The sequence below is a fragment of the Primulina tabacum genome, chromosome 3 (genome assembly GCF_025594145.1).
Source record: "Primulina tabacum isolate GXHZ01 chromosome 3, ASM2559414v2, whole genome shotgun sequence".
Lineage (NCBI taxonomy): Eukaryota > Viridiplantae > Streptophyta > Magnoliopsida > Lamiales > Gesneriaceae > Primulina > Primulina tabacum.
Genome location: NC_134552.1, coordinates 9899450 through 9921706, shown reverse-complemented (window position 1 = coordinate 9921706; position 22257 = coordinate 9899450). Strand labels below are relative to the sequence as shown.

Sequence of the window (22257 nt, the reverse complement as noted above, 5' to 3'; positions counted from 1 at the left end):
TTTATTTATTCCACCTAATATATAATTAGTTAGTAGCCTAATTATTCCACATAATATATAATTAATAGTCTAACAAATGATAATGAATTATCACTACAATATACATTGATTGTAATAATTTATATCACTTAAAGAATAAAATGTAACTCCTATATTAATTTTCTCAAATGATCCATCTTTATACTAATTTTAAATATTTTATCCTTTTAATTTTCTTTCTACATGTTATTTTATGATTTTAATGCAATTTTGTAATAATATTTTAGTGTAGTTTCTAACTATGTAATAAATTATAGTATCACAAGAAGATATAAGAAAAAATAATTATATATGTAATAGTACAATAACATGATAATAATATAATAATATGAAATTTAATACTAATATGTTTTATGATTTTTTAACTAAGAATTGGAAGTAAAAAATTTAATAAATTATTTAGTAGAATTTATATCAATAATTATGAATGTTAATATATTAATAATATCATAAAATATGAATCTGCTATAAAATTTAAGAGAGTTGGTTATAATAAGAAATTTAAATAAAAAACTTTGTCTGATATATAATTTTTTTTAAAAAAATTATATATCAGACAAAGTTTTTTAGTGGAATCCTTCCTACAGAGGAAGAAGGGGTGATGTATTAGTGTTTTTCTCCGAACATCCGTAAAATTCTCGTGTCTTTACTTTTCACAAGTTTTTACATTTCAAACTATATATTGTTGTTTAGATTGCCAACCGGTTGAAAATATTATTAGATATATTGAACCGTCTTCCACACTTTTCACGTGGTTCATATTTTTAACTGTTTGAGAAAATTTTTCAATCACCTAAAAACGTTTGAAAACAAATTTTAAAAGCAAATATTTTTTAAAGAGTTTATTCAACCTCATCTAAATTTTTTCGTGATCCCAACAATATACAATCACTAAACACATACAAATATAATATAATATATATAATTCGTAATCGATGGCTTAATGAAAAAATAAATTATATACTTTTTAAAAAATTATTCATTAACTAATGTTATATGAAAATTAATTTATATATGATATATAATTCTAAAGCAAAAGGTAAAAAAGTTATGTAGAAGGTTCACTAATATTTAAATGGAATATTATATGGAATATTTTATTATCAATATTATTATTTCATTAGTTTTGATAATATTTTGATGAGTTAGTCACAAATATTTTAAATTGATAATTATTTGTATTTAGTGTGCTTCACTTATATAAATTATTATTTATGCATTTATAAAATCCATAATTTAGTTGATTTTTAGGTTCTTATACCTTATACGTGGTACTTAGATATATATTTTTTCAAATTTTGTTTCAGTTCAATTCATTCTATATATTATGCTCATTATAATTTATTATATAACATAAAATCAACGACTTGAATTTTAATTTGAGAAACAATTTTGAAATTAAGATATATAAGTTTTTAATTAATTTATTCGTCTAATATGACAAAAGACTAAACCACTATAAATAATGATTCAAATTATTTTTTTAAAAAATCAAACTTTAATTTTTATTAAATAATTAATATAATTAATATTTACGTGCATCGCACGTACTTCTTGCTAGTCTACTTACATGTATTATATTATCGTTAATTGAGATATTTATTTAAACACGTGTCACATAATGATGATGTGCATAAACCGAAGGATGGTAGAAAAAGTGCGAAGTGGATAAATCCATGTTTACAGAAAATTGATGGATAGAATAACTCAACCTCAGTATGTTTACTTCTTAAAAACATTTTTGCATGCATTTACTTTTTAATGACAACCGATGGAAAGGTGAGGAAGAACTCTTTTTTTTTTCGATCTTTGAAGAAACTGATCCAAGGGGGTCCCCTGTCTACATTATTAACTTTTACCACCATTTTTCCAAAACCACCAATGAGTTTATACCATTTCGGTATCTTGTTTTCTTGAAAAAGCGGTTTAGGAATATGGGTTTTTTTTTTTTTTTTTGCATATTTAAGGGGGGAGAGCTTGGCTTGCATTCTCCATCATCATAGGCAGAACTCATTCATTTTGCTATCTCTATATTGTCACTTTGCTGTTTCTTTTCACTTTCTTTGTATTGTTTTCTTGATCCTGAGCTCTGTTTGGCTCTTGTTGCTAAGTTTTTGTTTATTTTGAGGTAAAATATTGAAGGTTTTTCTTTCTCTTCTGAATTCTTGCTGAAAGATCATAGAATTCATAGTTAAAATTTGATATGATTTTGTCATGTAATACTCTTGCTTCTCCACGTATTGTCTTAGATGCTTGCTCAAGTTAACCATGCGTTAGATTTTTAATTTCAAGGCATTGTAGATTTAATTTATACTGTGGCTGATCATTAAAAAATGCTGGTCAATTTTAACCAGCTATATATACACTTTTAGGCCTACACAACCGAAATTTCTGAATGTTTTATCATTCTACAGTTGAAAAGATATCCAAGAATTTGCTAAATCGTCAATCATCTTCGATGGCGGAACGTGTTCTTACCCGAGTTCACAGCCTACGTGAACGTTTGGACGCCACTCTTGCGGCTCATCGGAACGAAATTTTGCTGTTTCTGTCTAGGTATTTACTTCATTGTTCAATCAAGTGCTACTAGTTTTAATCTTGATTTGATTTTGTTCACTGCTACTAATTGTCCCCACTGCCAGATTGTCTTTTTGATGCAACGAACAAAATATTTGACACCTAGGATATTGTAGAGTTTAAAATTCATGAACTATCATATCACCATCTACAATGGGAGATTGGATCGCGTTGATATTTTGTCTGATTGATCGTTGTTGTTGCAGGGTTGAAGGCCATGGAAAGGGGATATTAATACCTCACCAACTCTTAGCCGAGTTCGAATCAATATGCGAAACTGATAAGGCAAAGCTGCGGGATCATGCCTTCAAAGAAGTTCTCAAGTGCACGCAGGTAAAATTTGAAACATCCGTTAACATTTTTTTTCCTCACCAAAGTCCTGATTCCCATCTTAAAAATGTGTCGCTTGTTTACTCCGCTAGGAAGCAATTGTGTTGCCTCCATGGGTTGCACTCGCTATTCGGCTAAGGCCTGGTGTTTGGGAATACGTACGAGTCAATGTGAACTCACTGGTCGTGGAGGAACTAACTGTACCAGAATACCTGCACTTTAAGGAAGAGCTCGTTAATGGAACGTAGGTTTCCAAATCCAACAAAGAGACTTGTTTACCGTGCTTTTTGATCACTTTTATTCAATTTTTGAGCAATATTGGTCTTTTGTGGTGCAGATCAAATGGTAACTTTGTACTTGAGTTGGACTTTGAGCCATTTACTGCATCTTTTCCAAAGCCAACTCTCACCAAATCCATTGGAAATGGAGTTGAATTCCTCAATAGACACCTCTGTGCAAAAATGTTCCATGACAAGGAGAGCATGTCCCCTCTTCTAGATTTCCTCCGAATGCATCACTACAAGGGCAAGGTGAATATGATACCATATTCCGATATTCAATCGTGGATATCACAAATAATGATGCTTAAAGGACTGGAACCATGCTTTAGTTTGAATCTGATGATTACACTTTCTTGTACAGACAATGATGCTTAATGGCAGAATCAAGAACCTTAATTCTCTACAAGCTGTTCTGAGAAAGGCAGAGGAGTACCTGTCTACACTAATTCCTGAGACATCGTACTCGAATTTCGAACACAAATTCCATGAGATTGGATTGGAGAGGGGATGGGGTGATAACGCAGAACGAGTATCAGAGATGATCTCTATGCTTTTAGACCTTCTCGAGGCTCCGGACTCATGCACCCTGGAGAAATTCCTTGGTAGAATTCCTATGGTTTTCAATGTCGTTATTCTTTCTCCTCACGGTTACTTTGCACAAGAAAACGTCTTGGGATACCCTGATACCGGAGGACAGGTACGGAGCGTTCAGATTTTCATCAAAATTCATATTCAATCCTGTAAATCCTGAACCGCCCTTCATTATTTTGCAGGTGGTCTACATTTTGGATCAAGTTCCTGCTTTGGAGCGGGAGATGATCAAACGTATAAAGGAGCAAGGACTCGATATCAGTCCACGAATTCTCATAGTGAGTTTCTCTCTCTCTCTCTCTCTCTCTCCTCTTTTTCTATTTCATGCATAACATGGAATTTGAATCTTATGCTTGATCTTGTAACGCCGTTAGGTGACTCGGTTGCTACCAGATGCAGTAGGAACCACTTGTGCTCAGCGACTTGAGAAAGTTTTTGGGGCCGAGCACTCACATATACTCCGTGTACCATTTAGAACTGAAAAGGGTATTGTCCGGAAATGGATCTCCCGGTTTGAGGTGTGGCCATACATGGAAACATTCACTGAGGTCAGATAAAATAGATTACCTAACGAGTATAAACCTGGGAAATTACAATCAAAAGTTTACTAAATCAATTAACCACTAAAACACAATCATATGACTGTCATATCGTTTCCGGGATATATAGATTGTAAATACATCTATAAACATGCAATTTAATTTTGAAGAAAGACCTATCGATATCAGCATCTATTCCCTCCAACATCTTCACATTTTTGGGATATAGATTGTAAAAACACCATTTCTTTACTTCTCTTTACATTCTTCAAACTTCTTTCACTAGTGCTAAACTTTCCGTGCCTCGTTCTTAGGATGTTGCTAAAGAAATCTCAGCAGAGTTACAGGCCAAACCAGATCTTATTATTGGAAATTACAGTGAGGGAAACCTTGCAGCCTCTTTGCTTGCCCACAAGTTGGGAGTGACTCAGGTGCATACCCTATACTATGTATAAATATCAAATAGTACTAATTAGTTTTCTTTTTACTCGCAGGAGACTGATTCCTTGATCTTGTTTTTAAACTTTTTTTGTGGACAGTGCACCATTGCTCACGCACTAGAGAAAACCAAGTATCCTGATTCTGACATTTACCTGAAAAACTACGATGAAAAGTATCACTTTTCGTGCCAGTTTACAGCTGATTTGTATGCAATGAATCATACAGACTTCATAATCACTAGCACGTTTCAAGAAATAGCTGGAAGGTTTGTGTATAATCAGCAATTGGTCAAATATATCTGTAGAAAAAACAAGTATTTGGTTTTTAGCCTAAATTTTTTCTCGATTTCGTGTTTTCAGCAAGGACACAGTGGGACAGTACGAAAGCCATATGGCGTTCACTATGCCTGGATTGTACCGAGTCGTACATGGGATTGATGTGTTTGACCCCAAATTCAACATCGTCTCTCCTGGTGCGGATATGAACCTCTACTTCTCTTATACCGAAAAGGAAAAAAGACCAACTGCCCTTCAACCTGAAATCGAGGAACTTCTTTATAGCAACGTTGAGAATGAAGAACATTTGTGAGTTTTCCATCTTTACACCCATTAAAACTGAAATCCTGGATCCATCCATGTTGATATTTTTCGTAAATGCTCATTTTGTATAATGCCTATTTGACTGACAGATGTTCGCTGAAAGACAAGAACAAGCCCATCATATTCACCATGGCTAGGCTTGACAGGGTCAAGAATTTGACAGGACTTGTGGAACTATATGCCAAGAACCCAAAACTCAGGCAATTGGCTAACCTCGTTATCGTGGGTGGCGACAGGCGAAAGGAGTCGAAAGATTTGGAAGAACAAGCTGAGATGAGAAAGATGTACAATTTGATAGAAACATACAACCTGAATGGCCAATTCAGATGGATTTCTTCTCAAATGAACCGTGTCAGGAACGGTGAACTCTACCGTTACATCGCTGACAAGAAAGGCATCTTTGTGCAACCAGCATTCTACGAGGCCTTCGGTTTGACTGTCGTGGAGGCCATGACTTGCGGGTTGCCGACATTCGCAACATCCTACGGAGGGCCAGCTGAGATAATCGTCCATGGAAAGTCCGGCTTCCATATCGATCCTTACAAGGGTGAACAAGTTTCTGAACTACTCGTCGATTTCTTCGAGAAGTGTAAGAAAGATCATTCTCACTGGGAGACCATATCGAATGGCGGCCTGAAACGTATCCAGGAGAAGTAAGAATCTGTTAAATCTTGCACAATATAACGTTCTGTGATACACTTTCTGATCGATCCTATGAAACTTGTGGTGTTTAGGTATACTTGGCAGATTTATTCTGACAGGTTGCTGACGTTGGCCGGTGTTTATGGGTTCTGGAAGTATGTTTCGAAGCTGGATCGCATGGAGATCAGACGATACCTTGAAATGTTTTATGCGCTTAAATATCGCAAGCTGGTAGGTTTGATAATCTATACAAAAATAGGAAAATGTTTTGCCTCGAATGCTGATGGATATAGATTGCCTTGTTTTTGTGTTCAGGCTGAAGCAGTTCCACTGGCTGTTGAGTGATTATTAAAATAAATTGGAGCAATTTCTTGGTCTTTGGGGAGTGGAGACTTTCGAATTTGATGCATAGAATACTACTTTTTTCGGTTTATTTTTGTCCCAAATTATGGCTATATGAATTTTGGTGGTCACATCAGTGAAAATGTTGTATGTAATTTGGAGTTTGTGAGTCCTATGTATGAATAAAAATAACCATTAATTTACTTTCTTCTTGTAGTATACATAGATTTACTTCCTGGGAACGGAAGTGGGTGTAAACCTTTTGTTCTGTCCAAACAAAAAATAATAATTAATAGTCATAGAATACGATATTCAAACATCTAAGTACGATTTCCAAACAGAAAAATATGGAACTGAGATATAGGAGACACAAAATGTAAGCTTTTTTATTCCACAGAACAAAAATGCACCTAATTCAATTGTTGTATGCATGCAAGTAAGATAATATTCTCTCTTTTGTTCAGCCTTCACGCACTTTCAAAACTCATGTTTTTTTGTAGTTAATGCACACTTCTGCTCCTAGCTCTTGTTCATAATAAATATATATGCCTAATATATGTAATTGTATTTCTTCATAATATAAAACAAATCTTGTATTCACTTTGGCTTTCGCATTTATATACGTAATTACATTTATTATTTGTTCGACTCTCCTTGATTGATATACACACACATTAAAACTTGTTTTGTTTGAATTCAATTCTAGACGCCAACTTCTTGTTGCTTTGCTGTGTTTTCTTTGTCTTGTCTATTTAATTTCCTTCCTCACACTGTTCGTTAACTGCACTTTCATCTCATATTTTTACGAAATTATTTACGTTTTTTTATTACTTAATTTTTTGTAATTTTAAAATAACAAGCTAGCATAAGAAATTAATTAATAAGATTTTGTTTTTCGAGAATTTTCAAGTCAACAAAATACAGTACTCGTGGTATTATAAGGTGGAGGAATGGAAGTTAATTCCTTTTATCCCTTTAATATACTTGAAAATTATTTTTAAAATATATATTATTTATGTACGTACGTTTTTCTCTTAATTAATTTATAAGTTCACAAGTCTCAACAAGCCTCCAAAAATACTGATGCATATCATTAATGTCGTTTTTCTAGTTAATATAATCGAAATTACTTGCTCCACTCTATTTTTAAAATTCTTATATTAAAACAAACAAAAATGTTAGTTTCTTCGTAAAATATACATACACAGCTTCACCTTTATTAAATATCTATATATATATATATAAGCAGAGTTTTTGCCAAAAATAGTAATTTCTCGCCAAAATGTCATTTCTAAAAAATGAAAGATATACCATGAATATTGAAATATGTGTACTACAATAAATGATCACTTCAATTATTGTTTGCATTGATTATATCAATTCATTTAGTTCAAATTTGAATTTAATTCATTTTTATATTAATTCAAATATAATTTAGGTATTATGTGTTTTTTATTTTTTTATTCAAATTGAAACTAAATTTTATTGAAAACATAAACAACATTAAAATTTTTGCATTGATTATATCAATCAATTTAATTAAAAACTGTACAAATAAATTTAAAATACAAATGATTACAATGTTCAGTATCACTCATGAGGTAAATCATTCAAAAATACATTTTGCTATTTTATTAATTTTCTACCCAAATTACTTACTAAAAAAGAAATACAATATTTAATTAGTTTAATAATTTTTTTAAAAATAAAATCGGTTGATTGTTAAAAGTTATCACTACAACAAGGTTTTCCAATGGACAATTAAATTATCATTTAATAATCATAAATTTTTTTATCACAAATGCATATTATTTCGAAATTACCTTAATTTGAAAAAATTAATGCATTGTAGTTTTCTTCCAAAATCATATGTGAATTGTCTTCTTAAAAATTCAAATAAGAGAACATAAGAAAATTAAAATAGATAGATTCAAAAGAGTTTCAAATGGACATTAAATTACTCTCAATAAAAATGTATATTACCCTCAATAATCAGAAATGTTTGACACCCAATGCATGTAATTCGAGATTTTCATCCATAATTTGAAAGAGTTGATGTATGGTATAATTCTGTCAAAAGAATCCAATGTATAATTGTTGTCCATTGGATGTCTTATTTCAATTTTAAATTATAAATAATGCAATACTGCATATTATATTATAAACTAATTTTATTTAATTTATCTTACTAAATTTATCTATTCCAAAATTTAATTTTGAAATGACTTCTCTTTTCAGTACCATATATGAGTTGAATCCTTCCAAGATGTAATGTTCGTTTAAATTTATATTTGTTCGTTGTTATGAACTACCTACATATGAAACAAAGAAAACAACGAGATATTAAGTTTGAAATCTGTCTTTCATGATCGAGAAGTAAAAAATATTATTCTTCTATTTGTTCAAAATTTTAATTATTACGTATTATTAATGTGATAATTTTCTTTTATATTACAAAGTTCACGGATACATGATGATATAAAATGTCCCGTAATGAAAATGATTAACCCAGTTCTAAAGAAAGTACGCATCTTATTAGAAGACAACTTATAAAATTTATTGACATTGTTTTGGAATACACATAGTAAATATTAATAAAATAAATACATAATTTACTTATGATCATATGTTTCATTATTCTTTCGGAATAATAGGCTGTTGTATATATTATGAAGAGATTTTATAGATAAAATCACTACCCACTTGGATAAAAATATTGATGAAACAATTATTGTTATCATTAAAATGTATCAAACACGTGTCATGTCACATAATTGTTTGTGAATGTGGATTTAGACGAAATTAATGAATTTTTTAAAAAATATTTCTCATTAATTTTATTAAATGTGATTTAAAAATATTTTTTATCACATGTTAAAAATTAATAATATATAACTTCTCGAAAATTAAAGAATTAAATATGTATTAAAGTTGGTGGTCGACATCAATACACTAAACACGATAAGCATCGTGTCATTGACTTAGGCTAACACAATCTAAAATTTTGATATATGATAGTGATTATTAGCCAAAAAATCAATCGATGTACGTTGTATTTAAAAAAGTTTTTTAAAATTACCAAAAAATTAGTTTTTATTTATATTTTTTATAATTATATTATTTTTTTCAATTTAAAATATCTATTCATTTTTTTACTAATTTTTAATAATATCATCTCGTGCATCGCACGGGTTAAATACTAATATATATTTATTTATGAGTTATAGATGGGACCAATAATTAAATAAATGTTAATCTTTGAATAATATCCCTTTTTAAAAAATAACATAAAATCATGGAGTTCATGATTAAATAATTAATTGGTGAGATGCTGTCATCTACATTTATAATTGCGCCGCAACTGTTTCGTATATTAATTAAGTGTTTTAACATTAAGATAGTAATTATGTTGGAATTTCTATTTTCATGTGTGATATTTAATTTCATTTGTTTAGGTTGTGCTTGCTTGATTTCCTTTCCCTTCACTTCCACTTTTTCAAAACATTTTAAACATGGTTTATTTTATCGCAAGAGTCGATATTGAAGTAATAAATAATAATAAGTTGTAAAACTGATCAAATATTTATGATAAATTTGAATAAACAGAAAAAACATCAAAGTTCGTATGAAATGTATGTGTACGGCATTAGTAGTCTTGAGGTAACATTAATTATAACTAATAAGTCGATTGTAATATATTCTTTCAACAAAAACCGATTTTGAAATTGAAATATTAAAAAACAAATCTAGTCGAAAGGTTTCCGATAGTTTGAATAGCTTACATATATGTTTTGATATAATGAGAACGCCCTAACTTCCTTTTGTGAAATGTCTTGTTTTGGTTATTTTGAAATCGACTCGAACTTGTGTTGTACATTTATTTTTCGCGACCTATCGAACAAAATAATTTTGAATCAAGTTCGAATACAAATCAAATATTTATCGAACCAATTCAAAAGTTTCGTGAACCGACTCGATTCGTTTACAACACTACTTCCACCCCAAGTTTTACTAGCTCACTTTATATTAGACGTTGACGTAATATGATATAGACTCAACCAGATTTGCTTTAAATAATTTTAGTTTTAAGAAATATTTGTTGACATTTAATTAAATTATCAGATAAAGGTATTTAAAGTTAAGGATTTCTAATTTATTTGGTTGTTCGGATTAATTATATTGGATAGATTACAAAATATTCATTCATTTTTTACATAATATTATATTGGATAGATTATGTTTTGAGATGAGATATAAGAGTGATCGTGCGGTTGGCTGATCTTCAATTAAGAAAGGGCTAACTGATGCTTGCAATTAAATCAGTGTCATTTATTATTCTTTTAACCTTTCATTCTCTATTTTTTATAGAAATTTATAAAGAATTATGTTACATGTACCACGAAATTATATATTCGATTATAAATTACACTTGAAATTGCATGATTATTCTATATATATATTTGAAATAATTTTTCGAAATAAAGTACTAGGATAATTTAGAATATTAAACAAGAGCTTATTAATAATTGGAAGGCGAGATTTATTAATAATTTCAAATTATGTACTTTCAATGTAAACAAAGATATGTATCACGGCATCATTTGATGCAAAAATTGATGCATTGATTAATAACACATATTTATTTCATCTCTAGTGTTTTAAAAACTCCAAATAACAGGTGAACGATCACTTTTCGTCTAGCTCTTGAGTTTTTTAAAAAAAATTTATATATATAATTATTTTTCTTGTTGTTCATCTCTATATTTCTACAACACTTCTTCTATATTTAGTTTAAACTCAGAACTCATGACATCTTTCTACTCTTCATCTGACACAAAATTACAAAGTGTTTTTTTCATACATCTTCAACATTTATCTCCACAATTGACGATTCATATCTTTTGTCATAGTTGCTACTCAACGATGGACGATCGTTTACCACCTAAACATCATCTTTTAATTTATAAGACGTTGATTTTATCTAATATTCGACTCAAATTTATTATTATATCTCAAGAACCAAACATGTCTAATGGAATTAATTTGCAAAGCAAAAATATATTATGAGTTTATTATCATGGGCTATGTCGGTCTAAAGACCGGTCCATGTGTATGCTGCTGACTGATCTGCCTTTTGCTACCCAGCGGATCACTTCAGTCAAGTTCAAGCTCTTAACAATTTTCGAATAATCGTCTTCAATTTCCTTAATTTTAAATTTCTCAATAAACAAACAAGTGAATGAACAATCGAAGAGACAGCTGAATCTGAAGAAGGTTGCAGCTTTTATGAATAAAAATCGTTTTAGTAAATTTATCTACACAAATATTATATATTTAGGAATTTCTCCAAGGTATTAATTATATACTTGAGAGAATAAATGATTTTTTTGTAACTTTTCATTTTGTCATCTAGTACAATTTTTACCAATTGATTTTCACTCATTTTAAATAACTTCTGGATGAATTTATTACACGGACTCACGGATTTATCTGACTTATGTTTATAATAAAAAGTTATTTTTTGACATAAAAAATAATACTTTTAAAATTAGTCGAATTGAATAAGAGATCCGTCTCACAAAGTCAATGACTCTCCCGACTTGACACAATACCCTGTCACCGTTCTACTTATCAATCATCATGCACGGTGCCCAATCCGACTCACAATCAAGTTAGGTTGTCGATAGGTGGTTAGTATTAATATTAAACTTTAGGGGTCAAGATCTAGCCACATAAACCAGATATTCATATCAACAAAATAATAGTACCTAAGAGGTGTCCGAGTCTGATTCTCCATGTCAAAAAAATTCTCAGTCACACATGATTTGCTTAATGCGGTTACATGATTAATATAGTTTGCAAGTTACTGTGTTAGTCCGAAAATTTACTCAATACTCATCGAAAAAGAGCGATTGCGAGTCCCGTCAGTAAAAAAAAATTGTAGATCGTTTAAAGAAATAATATTATATCAACTTATTTTTCCTAGATCAGTTAAATTTTAATACTTATTCTAAAATCAAAAATCATTCTTTAATTCCCAATTTTATAACTTAATGTTATCCAAATATCTTAAAATTTTTTTACTTCAACATGAAAATTGAAAAATTAAACATTTGATAAGCATTAAAAAAATTATTAGTTAGCCTGTCCAAAAAAAAAGTTTACTAGTTAGAGAAATCGTATAGACCAACGGGCTTTCATGTAGTTTGTCTCTGAAAAAGTTTAATTTTAACATTTGAGACAGGTTGGGCTTTGTCCGCATTATACGGGCTTCCTCTGAGCCCAATAGATAACCAATTTGTTATGTGTTGACATGAGCAGAATAATTGAACTCAACTAAAACTTTAAATTCCCTTTCAAAAAAAATTTAAAAAATTTAACTTATATTCTTTTAATTTACTTGGATTATAATTAATTTTAATATTCCCACAATCAATCAAAATAAGCCAAAAAATGGTACTAATATAATAGGGTAATCTATTTTCCATGTGCAGTAAGTATCATGTCAAATAAGTTGCAATAAAGAATTACGTTCGACAGAGACACGAACACCCGACCATCAAAATAAATTAAACAACCCCATCTACCTAATTTCGTCTTCCCAAAAAAAAAAAAGTAATGTCAAATTAATTTCTTACAAAGAGACCTCAAAACTAAATCTCAACTTGTTATAGAGAACATCCTTTCACTCCTCAACTGGTAACGACTTTTCAGCTGCAAAATTGCCACATTTCCAAGTTTAATTATATATATTAAACTTAAGATATAACAACAAATAAAAACACGAATCCAAAAACAACAATTTTCACAAAAACTCTTGTGATTTTTTGAGATATATCTCGTACTATATTCGACGTGACTCATGAAAAATTTAATTTTTTATGTTAAAAGTCTTGTTTCTAACTATATATATGGATCGAGCCGACCCATCTAACACTCTTACCACCTTTTTATGTATATAATAGTAGAGGAAACTACATCAATATGTAACAAAAACTTCTTCAAATTATATTGTAAGGTCACCATTATATGATCGATCTATTGTACTTATTTTAAATTTCTTGTTGATCGGATCTTTAAGGAGATCGACGGCGGAAAAAATCGATCGATCGATCCTCATTGATCGTGTTGAATGATCAGTTGAATAAGGCAAAAAAAAAAATATATGAATGGAGCAAAAACGAATATATAGAACGTAACCTGCATTAATATTGCAGTCAAGTTGCTCTTTCCGGTGATTTTCCATGCATTGAAGAAGATACTTAAACGTCTCGATTTCACACGGGATCGTGAGCCCGCCACTGTGATCGAATCCAAACTCCTCCTCGACCTTTTCTAACAACACCTTAAACAGCGGATCCCCGAGATAACTTGTTGGGACTGATAAACCTCCGGAGCTCCAGTCCCACGTACACCGCCAGGTAACCCTTTGGGACATCCGGCGGCGGTTCAGGGCTGTGGCAGCTATCCTCGTCCGACTCGCAATACACGTTGGAACCTATCAACCTTCGTGTGATCGCCGGTGAAATGCCGCCACCATAGACTTGGTGATTGTGTTGATCTTTGGGGCCAAGGGTGACGTTTTGCCATTTTTGGAGGAATCCTTTTAGCCTAACGATTTGCCTGATCCCTGTCACCTTATTGCTTCCTCCATTGTCTTGATCCATTGGTTCCAAGCTTTATTGATGAGAAGTAGCTAGCTACAATAATAATGGCAGTGATGAAATCCAAGAATCTCCGATCGATTCTTTTTGGGCGAGAGAGTACGTCTCATCAGATCCTGCTCCACTGCAATTTATAGATCCAAAAACATATCACGTTACCAAAATTTAGAAAGTCGGTGATTCATATCATTGTATCGATGTGAATATATATTATCTCTCACGTGGAGATATGATTAGTTTAGAAATAAATAAATAAATATATACGTATTTCAAGATTTGTAGGCAGCAAATTAATGGTGAATTAAGATGGAATCGGGAATCTTCTACATGTAAATATTTCATTCCAACTTGATCAATAATTAAATAACGAAATCGATAAAGGCACCATCAAATAATATCGAAGGAATCAATAATCTGTGAAAGATGAAGATCAGAACACACATGAATTACATCTGATGTTTTTCTTTACGTTATGATCAGAACATGCAAGAAGGAAATAATCCGATCGAATAGATGAACTAAATGATGCATGCATGCATGCTATATATATCGAAATCGACGAAGAAATGGGCCGTAGATGGTGGACATCGACGTACGTACCAGGTGGCGGAGGTCAGCAGGAAACGATGATGAGAAAAGCGAAAAACATAACTAAAATATCATGCCTTTCTACTTGGGGAGGAGGAGTGGGTGGGTGGGCTAGCTCAACATATGTGTGCGTGTGTTTAGAAATGGAAGCCTCTTTTTCCTACGATTTTCCCTTTAAAAAAGAGAATCGAAAATCTTACATTATTTAATATTAGGACAATAATAATTTCCATGTGCAAATTTTAAATGGTGGGATTCAGTTCTTTTATCTTTTTATGAAATATATGTCTCATTCTTGTCGCAGTGAATTTCTCTCTGCCTTGCACTTCACCTACCTTCTCGTTCCAACCCATATATGTATAATTTCCTTTTCCCCTCAATTTCGTTAATGACTCAAATTATATTATTATTGTCTTAATTACCATATGCATAAAATAGCAAAACTCATCATAGGGTATGGCTTTGCCATTAATCGAATTTTTGAAATCAAATATAAAATCGGCGTCGACTTGATCTTTAAATTATACGATTCGAGTTGATTTTAGATCTATAAATTTAAGTAAATTCAATATATATTTTTTTTCCATATAAAAAGATGAGGAATAATGTGCATGAAATTCTAATGAAAGTAAACATTTACATTATATAATGACAAAAAACTTGTGCGAGACGGTCTCACGGGTTAAATTTTGTGAGATATATCTTTTATTTGGGTCATCTATGAAAAAATATTATTTTTTATGCTAAGAATATTATTTTTTTATTTTATGAATTTTGGTAGGGTTGACATGTCTCACATATAAAGATTTGTGAGATTGTCTCACAAGAGACCTACCCTTATATAATATACATCAATAAATTAAGGCGATTTCAACAATGGATGCTACTTTCATGTGCCAACTTGACCAATTAATTAGATTAGAATTAATGTATATGTATATCCAATTGCATAATGCATGTTACTGTTAAAAATGCTGTTCTTCTGATTATAATGATTTCAAATAAATCTAAAGTTTAAATAACTTATTTTTATAAGAATATTAACTGTAATATATCATTGAATTTTCTATAATAAATATTTATATGCAATTATATATTAAATTTACGTTTTTTTTTTATTTTTATCGATTCACAAATTTATTTATGTATATTCTTAATTTACAAGAGTACTTAATTGATAAATATTATTTTAAAAAGTTAAAACATCAAAATAATAAAAAATATATTGAAATTTTTTAAATCTATATTTAATGAAATAAAAAATATTGGAAATTTTAATAAATTAACATTTTTATAAGAAATATTATTAAAAAAAATCCTTCGAGGTCATCACCAATATTTATTTTTTAAAAATGGGAGGGGCCGTGGTTTTAACTGTTAAATGGCCGGGCTTTGTAATCCAGGCCCTTGTTTTTAATTGTTTAAGGGCCCGTGTTTTCCTTGGGTTTATTAGAAAATTTTATTTTTTAAATATTTTGATAAATATTATTATTTTCATTATTTAAATAAAAATCTTAGAATATTTATAAAAAGAAGAACAATAAATCATTTGAAATAAACTAATAATAATAACATTCATAGTTTTAAAATAAAAATTTATATAATAATAAAACCAAAATTAGATTATTTTTGTTTGTATACAAATTATTCAAATTTTTGGGAAAAAATTGAAAAATAAAACTCTAATAAAAGTGATTGTAAAAAAATGAAGCTTATGTTTAATTAGAAAACCGAAAATTATTATTTTTTTAAAAAATATAACAGAAAGAGAAATTATTTTTTTTAAAGAGAAATAATTATTAAAAAGCTCCCATGTTGGGTCAGCAATTGTCCACGCAAAAAACACATCGTCATCCCCTTTTCTCACCCACTGAACACCGATTCTCACCACATGCTTCCCTCTTCTTTATCTTTCTCGAAACCAAATTCTTCGTACGAATAGTGTAATTCTTGATACATATACACTACTTCTGGTTGCAACAGTAACACATGGCTTCGATTTCACTCCATACGAGTCAGACTCTTCCATCTTTACTACATGCTAAAACCCCAAAAGCTACATTGTGTCAGAATTTATCCCTCCTTTCAAATTCTTCGCAGTCTCAGTTTCATGGCCTCAAGCTCTCCAATGTGACTCCTCTTTCAGTCCCATCTCATTCTTATGCGAGAAATTCCATTTTGGCTAAGGTACATTTACCAAGATCACTTCTTTTTTTAAGTTCTTGGCCCATCTAATAGCAATATACACACACAAGTCTTCGAAAGGTTATTTGATTGTAGCTCAGTTTGATGCAAGAACCAAAACTGAGCAGATATTTTTACTTTAATTGGTTGGACTTTCTATTATTTTCGTGAGTAGTTTTGTGGTTAAATTCATGTGATTTTTTTGATGTATATGTAAATATGATTAGTATAGTATTCTAATGTGATTATGATTTTTTAAAACTTGAAATTTTGTTATTGGTGTGAATATTTGTTTGGATGATTGAAGATACCGACATTGTTTATTTTGAATGTCGACAAAAACAACTCATTGCTGAGGTTTCAATTGAAAAAGTATCCTCTCAAAAACTAAAAAAGAATCTTCTAGAATTATGATTTTTGAAATTTTTAATAACCCTGCTAGAAATGTGGCATTTTTCTTTTGATGAGTGGGAGAAATGAAATTCTGAGATGTGGTGATTATTCAATTTCTGGGCTTGTTTATGGCGTTTCTTGAAGGTTTCAGAAGGGTCATTGGCACCTCCGTTTACTCTGAAAGACCAAGATGGGAAGACTGTAAGTCTTTCTAAATTCAAAGGGAAGCCTGTAGTTGTTTACTTCTATCCTGCTGATGAAACCCCTGGTTGCACCAAACAGGTAGACACTTGTTTCCCTGATCATAATCTGAAATATCACTGCCGTTTCTTCATGTTTTTGTTTATATATGTTTGTAATTGTTCTATATGTTTGTAATGTGTTGAACAAATCTCACACATCACGACCCTGAGAAAAAATAAATTCACCTTTATTCGACACAAGATTTGTTGTGGTACTCATGTAAGTTGGATTCTCGTGATTGGAAATTTTAGGTTTCCTAGTACTTCGCTATTCACATTTTGAGCTCAAGGAAAGTGTTGTTTATTCAGTTTTTTATAGGTAGGTGCAAAAAATTGTTAGTTGTTAACATGGCTTTCCAACTTTTGATCGGTGTTTGTTTATTCCTGTTGAATTTATAGTGTAACAGAGAACAAGAAACTGGCATAAATTTTGCTTTAAGTAGCTTATCAACAGCGCAGACTAGTTCTTAGTTTCAAAGCAATTTAAATTTTGTAAATAAAATAAAAAATAAAATGAATTTGGACCCAATCTTCTTGAACTTTAGCATACTGATAGTTGGGATTTTGTACCTTTACGATACCTTGATTGGCAATGATTAAATTAAGAACGAATACCAAACTTTTGCTCCTTGTTGATTAGATATTTGCCACTTTGATCTTGTTATTTATAAATTTTGCTTTAATATACTCAGCACTCCTTAGACTTATGTCAAAGTTTAAGTGATCAAAAAACACATCCCTAGTCTGAAGCATGCAGCACATTAATCTTTTGAAAAATAATAAGTGCCGTTTGATGTTTCAACATTATTTGCAGGCATGTGCCTTTAGGGACTCGTATGAAAAATTTAAAAAAGCTGGAGCGGAGGTTGTTGGGATTAGTGGGGATGATGCAGCATCCCACAAGGTACCAGCTTTTATCTTTCTTGTATATAGCTACACTAGTTGCGAGAGCTTCTGTTTCCGTGTGTTTTGAATCCTTCCCATAAAAGCAGTAACCACCGACGACTTGATATTTTGCAGTTTATGGTATTCAGAATCAGGGTGAAGAAATTGTTTTTTCTGAATTTACGCGTGAATATGCACAGCTTTATTAATGATAGCATTCCATAAACTGGATTTTTTTATATCCATTTGTTTTTCTTCCAGTTTAACATGAATCTGATAGTGAAATTTAAAGATGTAGCATGTTTGTGAATGTTAGTTTTTTTTTTTAATTTGCTACGAATTACTTATCATGTTACTTATGTAGTTATATATTTTTGTACAAAGCAACTTATCGAACTTTCTTGATTGGTCCAACTTTTTGGTTCATAATTTGGGTGATAAATCCAGAAGAAATTCCAACCTTCTGTGATTAACATTTTTGCTCCTCCTGCTATGCAGCAATTTGCCAGCAAGTACAAACTTCCATTCACCCTATTGAGTGATGAAGGAAATAAGGTTAGAAAAGAGTGGGGCGTCCCCTCGGACTTATTTGGTGCTCTGCCCGGAAGACAAACGTATGTCCTCGACCAGAATGGAGTGTGTCGAATGGTCTACAACAATCAGTTCCAACCCGAAAAGCACATTGACGAGACCTTGAAGTTTCTTAAATCCATTTGATACCGGTTTGAGATCAAACTTCTGCAGTTTGTTTTTAAATATTGTGTTCTGGATGTGGAATCACAATTTTCTAGTGAATAAGTTTTGTGCTGTAAACTGAGGGTTGAAACTCTGATCCGAAGATCTTGTAAGCTATGAAGTTGGCTTCTGTTGAAAGTGTAGATTCCGAGCTGAATCCTTTCTTCTTTCTTTTGATCTGGGTTGTTTGACAGCAATAAATACCACTACCAACTACCTTAAAAATGAATGATTTCAATGGTAAAGTGTTGAGCAATAAATCTTTGCTGGATGTATAACTCCATTGATGTCGCAGGTATTCTTGATGATTGAATTTTAATTTCCACTTTATGACTTGGGCATTATCACTGCACTATAGATAGAGACGTGGGTGTTAAGATTGGAACTTAGACCTAACTCAACCCCAAAAGCTAGCTCTAGAAAGGATGATTGTCCAAGACCATATATACAACTCCCAGATATTTTATCAAACCGATGTGAGACAACTAATATATCCTTCTCACGCCAGGAATGAACATCTGGAGCGTGAAGTTTATAAATGACCCAATTACGAGCAGAACGGGTGACCCAACTATGGACAGTCCAACACATAACGGTGGAATCTGAGCTCTGATACCATGTTAAGATTGAAAATTGAACCTAACTCAACCCCAAAAGATAGCTCTAGGACGGAGGACAACTCCAAAGTATTTTATCACACAAATTCACTAAAGAAATGTAGACAGACTATTACCGGTAACTGGTAAGGTGATTTATATTACTTAATTATCGATTGGAATGTGAAGTTCAAATTTGTCCTTCGTTTGGACACAATGATTGGAGAGGAGAACTAAAATTCAATGCATTGGCCATAAATCAATTTGATCCAACCCTTTCTCCCAAATTGCCACTTCAAATATGTAATTATCTTTCTTCTTCCTATTTTATTCAGTTTTTTCTAAGATACCATATAATCTTTGCTATCTCGATTATATAAGCTTCCATTTCCTTTTTTCGATTTAATTTAATGAAATATATAGTTTAATTGTAAATTTAGCGACAATTTTTCTTAATTGTTGCTTTGGTTTCCGACCATAAGCTACAAATTCATGTGGTCGTCGAGTTGATATGGTACTACCCCAATAACCAATATATGTCTGCCACGCGTCCAATTATTTTCAAAAAAATTCCAGTACACGAAGGGGATCTACCTTTCCAATTAGCATCTATTTTCTCGATTCTCGGCATCTAATCTCGGATTCTCTGGCGTCGTTTTAATCCAACGGCTCAGCTTTGCCCTTCCTCCCCTATTAAACCCCACCATCCACTCGAGGAGCCACAGGTTTATCGATCAAGACAGGAACAAAGAGAGACCACGAACAAACAATAATGAATGCGTTGGGATTCTCCGGTTGAGCCGCTAGCCCTGAATTACTTGAGCTACGGCTTCTTCAAGGCGGTCAACAAAATGTTGGCGGCGTGGGTCGCCGCCGTTACGGCCGCCTTCAGCTTCTGGAGGATAGGGCCTTCATCACCTCCGAGGCCAGAGCAACGTGGCCGGACCAAAGATGCTGCATCGACGTCACTGCTCGATAGGGGACTGGAGGAGCTTGCAGTAGCAGACGAGCCTGCTGAATTAGTTTCCACTCATGGTGGGACGAATTGTATCTCGTCTTTGGAGACAGAGAATAGCACGAAAGGGAAGTTTGTTCTGTACTACAGAAACGATGATTTTCGGGAAGGTGGAGTCGAGGATGACGATGGTGTCGCGGTGGAGAGTGAGAAGTTTCGGCGGTGGAGCGACATGGATTGGGAGGGAAAGATGAAGATTAGAATGAGGGACATGGGGTGGTACCGTTGCCAGGATTTGGCAGCGTTCAACGGCAGTGTGGTACGGTTGTGGGATGACCGTAGCCGGGTATGCGCCACCGTTCGATGAGGAGATTTGAGTTAATTAGCTAATAGTTGTATTCAAAAAAATTTGAATATTGTAAATACAATGTTTTCTTGAATCCTTCCTAGTTGCATAAACATGAATGATCGTTCTCAGCCGATTTAACATATCTTTCATACGAATTCTTTTTCAATCATTTTTCTTTTTTTCACAAAATAGTTGAACACTTAGCAGCCATCACATCGGAATATTGGGATCAAAATTCAATGTATTTACAAGTAAAGACAAGTTTTTTTGCATCCGTCGGACAAATTCATCCGATTTATATTTAGAGTAAAATAATAATTTTTCTGTCATAAAAAAATCGTTTGCTCTAAATATTATGTAGTAGTTTGACAATAAAGTTTTGTTTATATGTAGGATGTGAATGGGTGTTTTTGCTTCATTTATTTTCATGTCGTTTAGCATAAAGTTTAAGGATAAAAGGTGTGATAGTGGGAACCAAAATTATTAGCGCAAAGACGATAAATAAGCACATATTTTTTTTACTTGTAATTATGTTTGTCGTGTAACGTTTCTGTCATACATTTATTAATAAGCATTCAATGAGTGCACATAATTTGAACTTGGTATAAAATATTTGTTTATCTACAATAAATTTTGGTGTGAAATATAATGAGGTTTGAGTAACTTTTTTTTTAATTCAAAGTTAATATTTGAATTTTTATTCTATTGTATTTTTTAAAAAAAATGGTATTGTGGGGAAAATAGTTCTGTCATGAGAGACCAAATATAATTATTCTAGAAAGTCGGAGAATATATATACTAGTAAAAGATGTACACGTGTTGTATGTGTTATTATTATTATCATTATTATTAATTTGATCTAATAATACTAACAATTAACACGAAATTACTTTCAAGTTTAGAAAAGTTGTTCGATTTAAAAGAAAGAGTGACTTAAGGAGATTTTTAGCAGGATAAGAAAAATAATTATGAAATTAAATATTTTTGTGTCCTCTCAGCTAGTTATTCCAATTATCTTAAACTTAATGATATAGTATATATACTATACATCGAATATTAGCAAAATAAAACAAATCTATTGACATTATACAAATTTATTAAGATTTGTAATTAGAATCTCATGTAATAGATCATTTTCAAAATATAGAAATTATAAAAATCATAATATTTTCTTATCTTGAAATATATATTTTTTATTCAAGTGCCTTTATATTAATTTTGTTTATTTTTTAAATAATATAATACATATGTTTTGAATTATAAATCTTATGATATCAAATCATAT

At 31.4% G+C, this 22257-nt stretch overlaps 3 protein-coding genes and 1 pseudogene across 4 annotated transcripts; 3 read left to right on the top strand and 1 right to left on the bottom strand.

Moving 5' to 3' along the window:
* The first annotated feature begins 2030 nt into the window (after positions 1 to 2030).
* LOC142540101 (sucrose synthase-like) lies at positions 2031 to 6584 on the top strand. Of its 2 annotated transcripts, XM_075646005.1 has the most exons (14): positions 2031 to 2167; positions 2454 to 2595; positions 2823 to 2949; positions 3039 to 3190; positions 3284 to 3476; positions 3589 to 3924; positions 4001 to 4096; positions 4193 to 4366; positions 4672 to 4788; positions 4897 to 5063; positions 5158 to 5382; positions 5487 to 6050; positions 6132 to 6270; positions 6355 to 6584. In XM_075646005.1, exons 2-14 carry the CDS (start codon positions 2498 to 2500, stop codon positions 6382 to 6384), a joined length of 2418 nt encoding a protein of 805 aa, XP_075502120.1. In that variant the 5' UTR covers positions 2031 to 2167; positions 2454 to 2497; the 3' UTR covers positions 6385 to 6584. The 2 variants fall into 2 exon arrangements, with proteins under 2 accessions (XP_075502120.1, XP_075502119.1); XM_075646004.1 differs by lacking the exon at positions 2031 to 2167 and having other exon boundaries at positions 2415 to 2595.
* Positions 6585 to 12520: 5936 nt separating this feature from the next.
* LOC142538388 (auxin-responsive protein SAUR22-like) lies at positions 12521 to 14873 on the bottom strand (annotated as a pseudogene).
* A 1592-nt stretch (positions 14874 to 16465) lies between these two features.
* On the top strand, positions 16466 to 19229 carry LOC142540100 (peroxiredoxin Q, chloroplastic-like). Its single transcript, XM_075646002.1, has 4 exons — positions 16466 to 16820; positions 17355 to 17492; positions 18267 to 18356; positions 18836 to 19229. Exons 1-4 carry the CDS (start codon positions 16623 to 16625, stop codon positions 19052 to 19054), a joined length of 645 nt encoding a protein of 214 aa, XP_075502117.1. The 5' UTR covers positions 16466 to 16622; the 3' UTR covers positions 19055 to 19229.
* A 1013-nt stretch (positions 19230 to 20242) lies between these two features.
* Positions 20243 to 21114, top strand: LOC142538943 (uncharacterized). Its single transcript, XM_075644243.1, has one exon. The coding sequence runs from the start codon at positions 20445 to 20447 to the stop codon at positions 20988 to 20990; it is 546 nt and encodes a 181-aa protein (XP_075500358.1). The 5' UTR covers positions 20243 to 20444; the 3' UTR covers positions 20991 to 21114.
* Positions 21115 to 22257: the final 1143 nt, after the last annotated feature.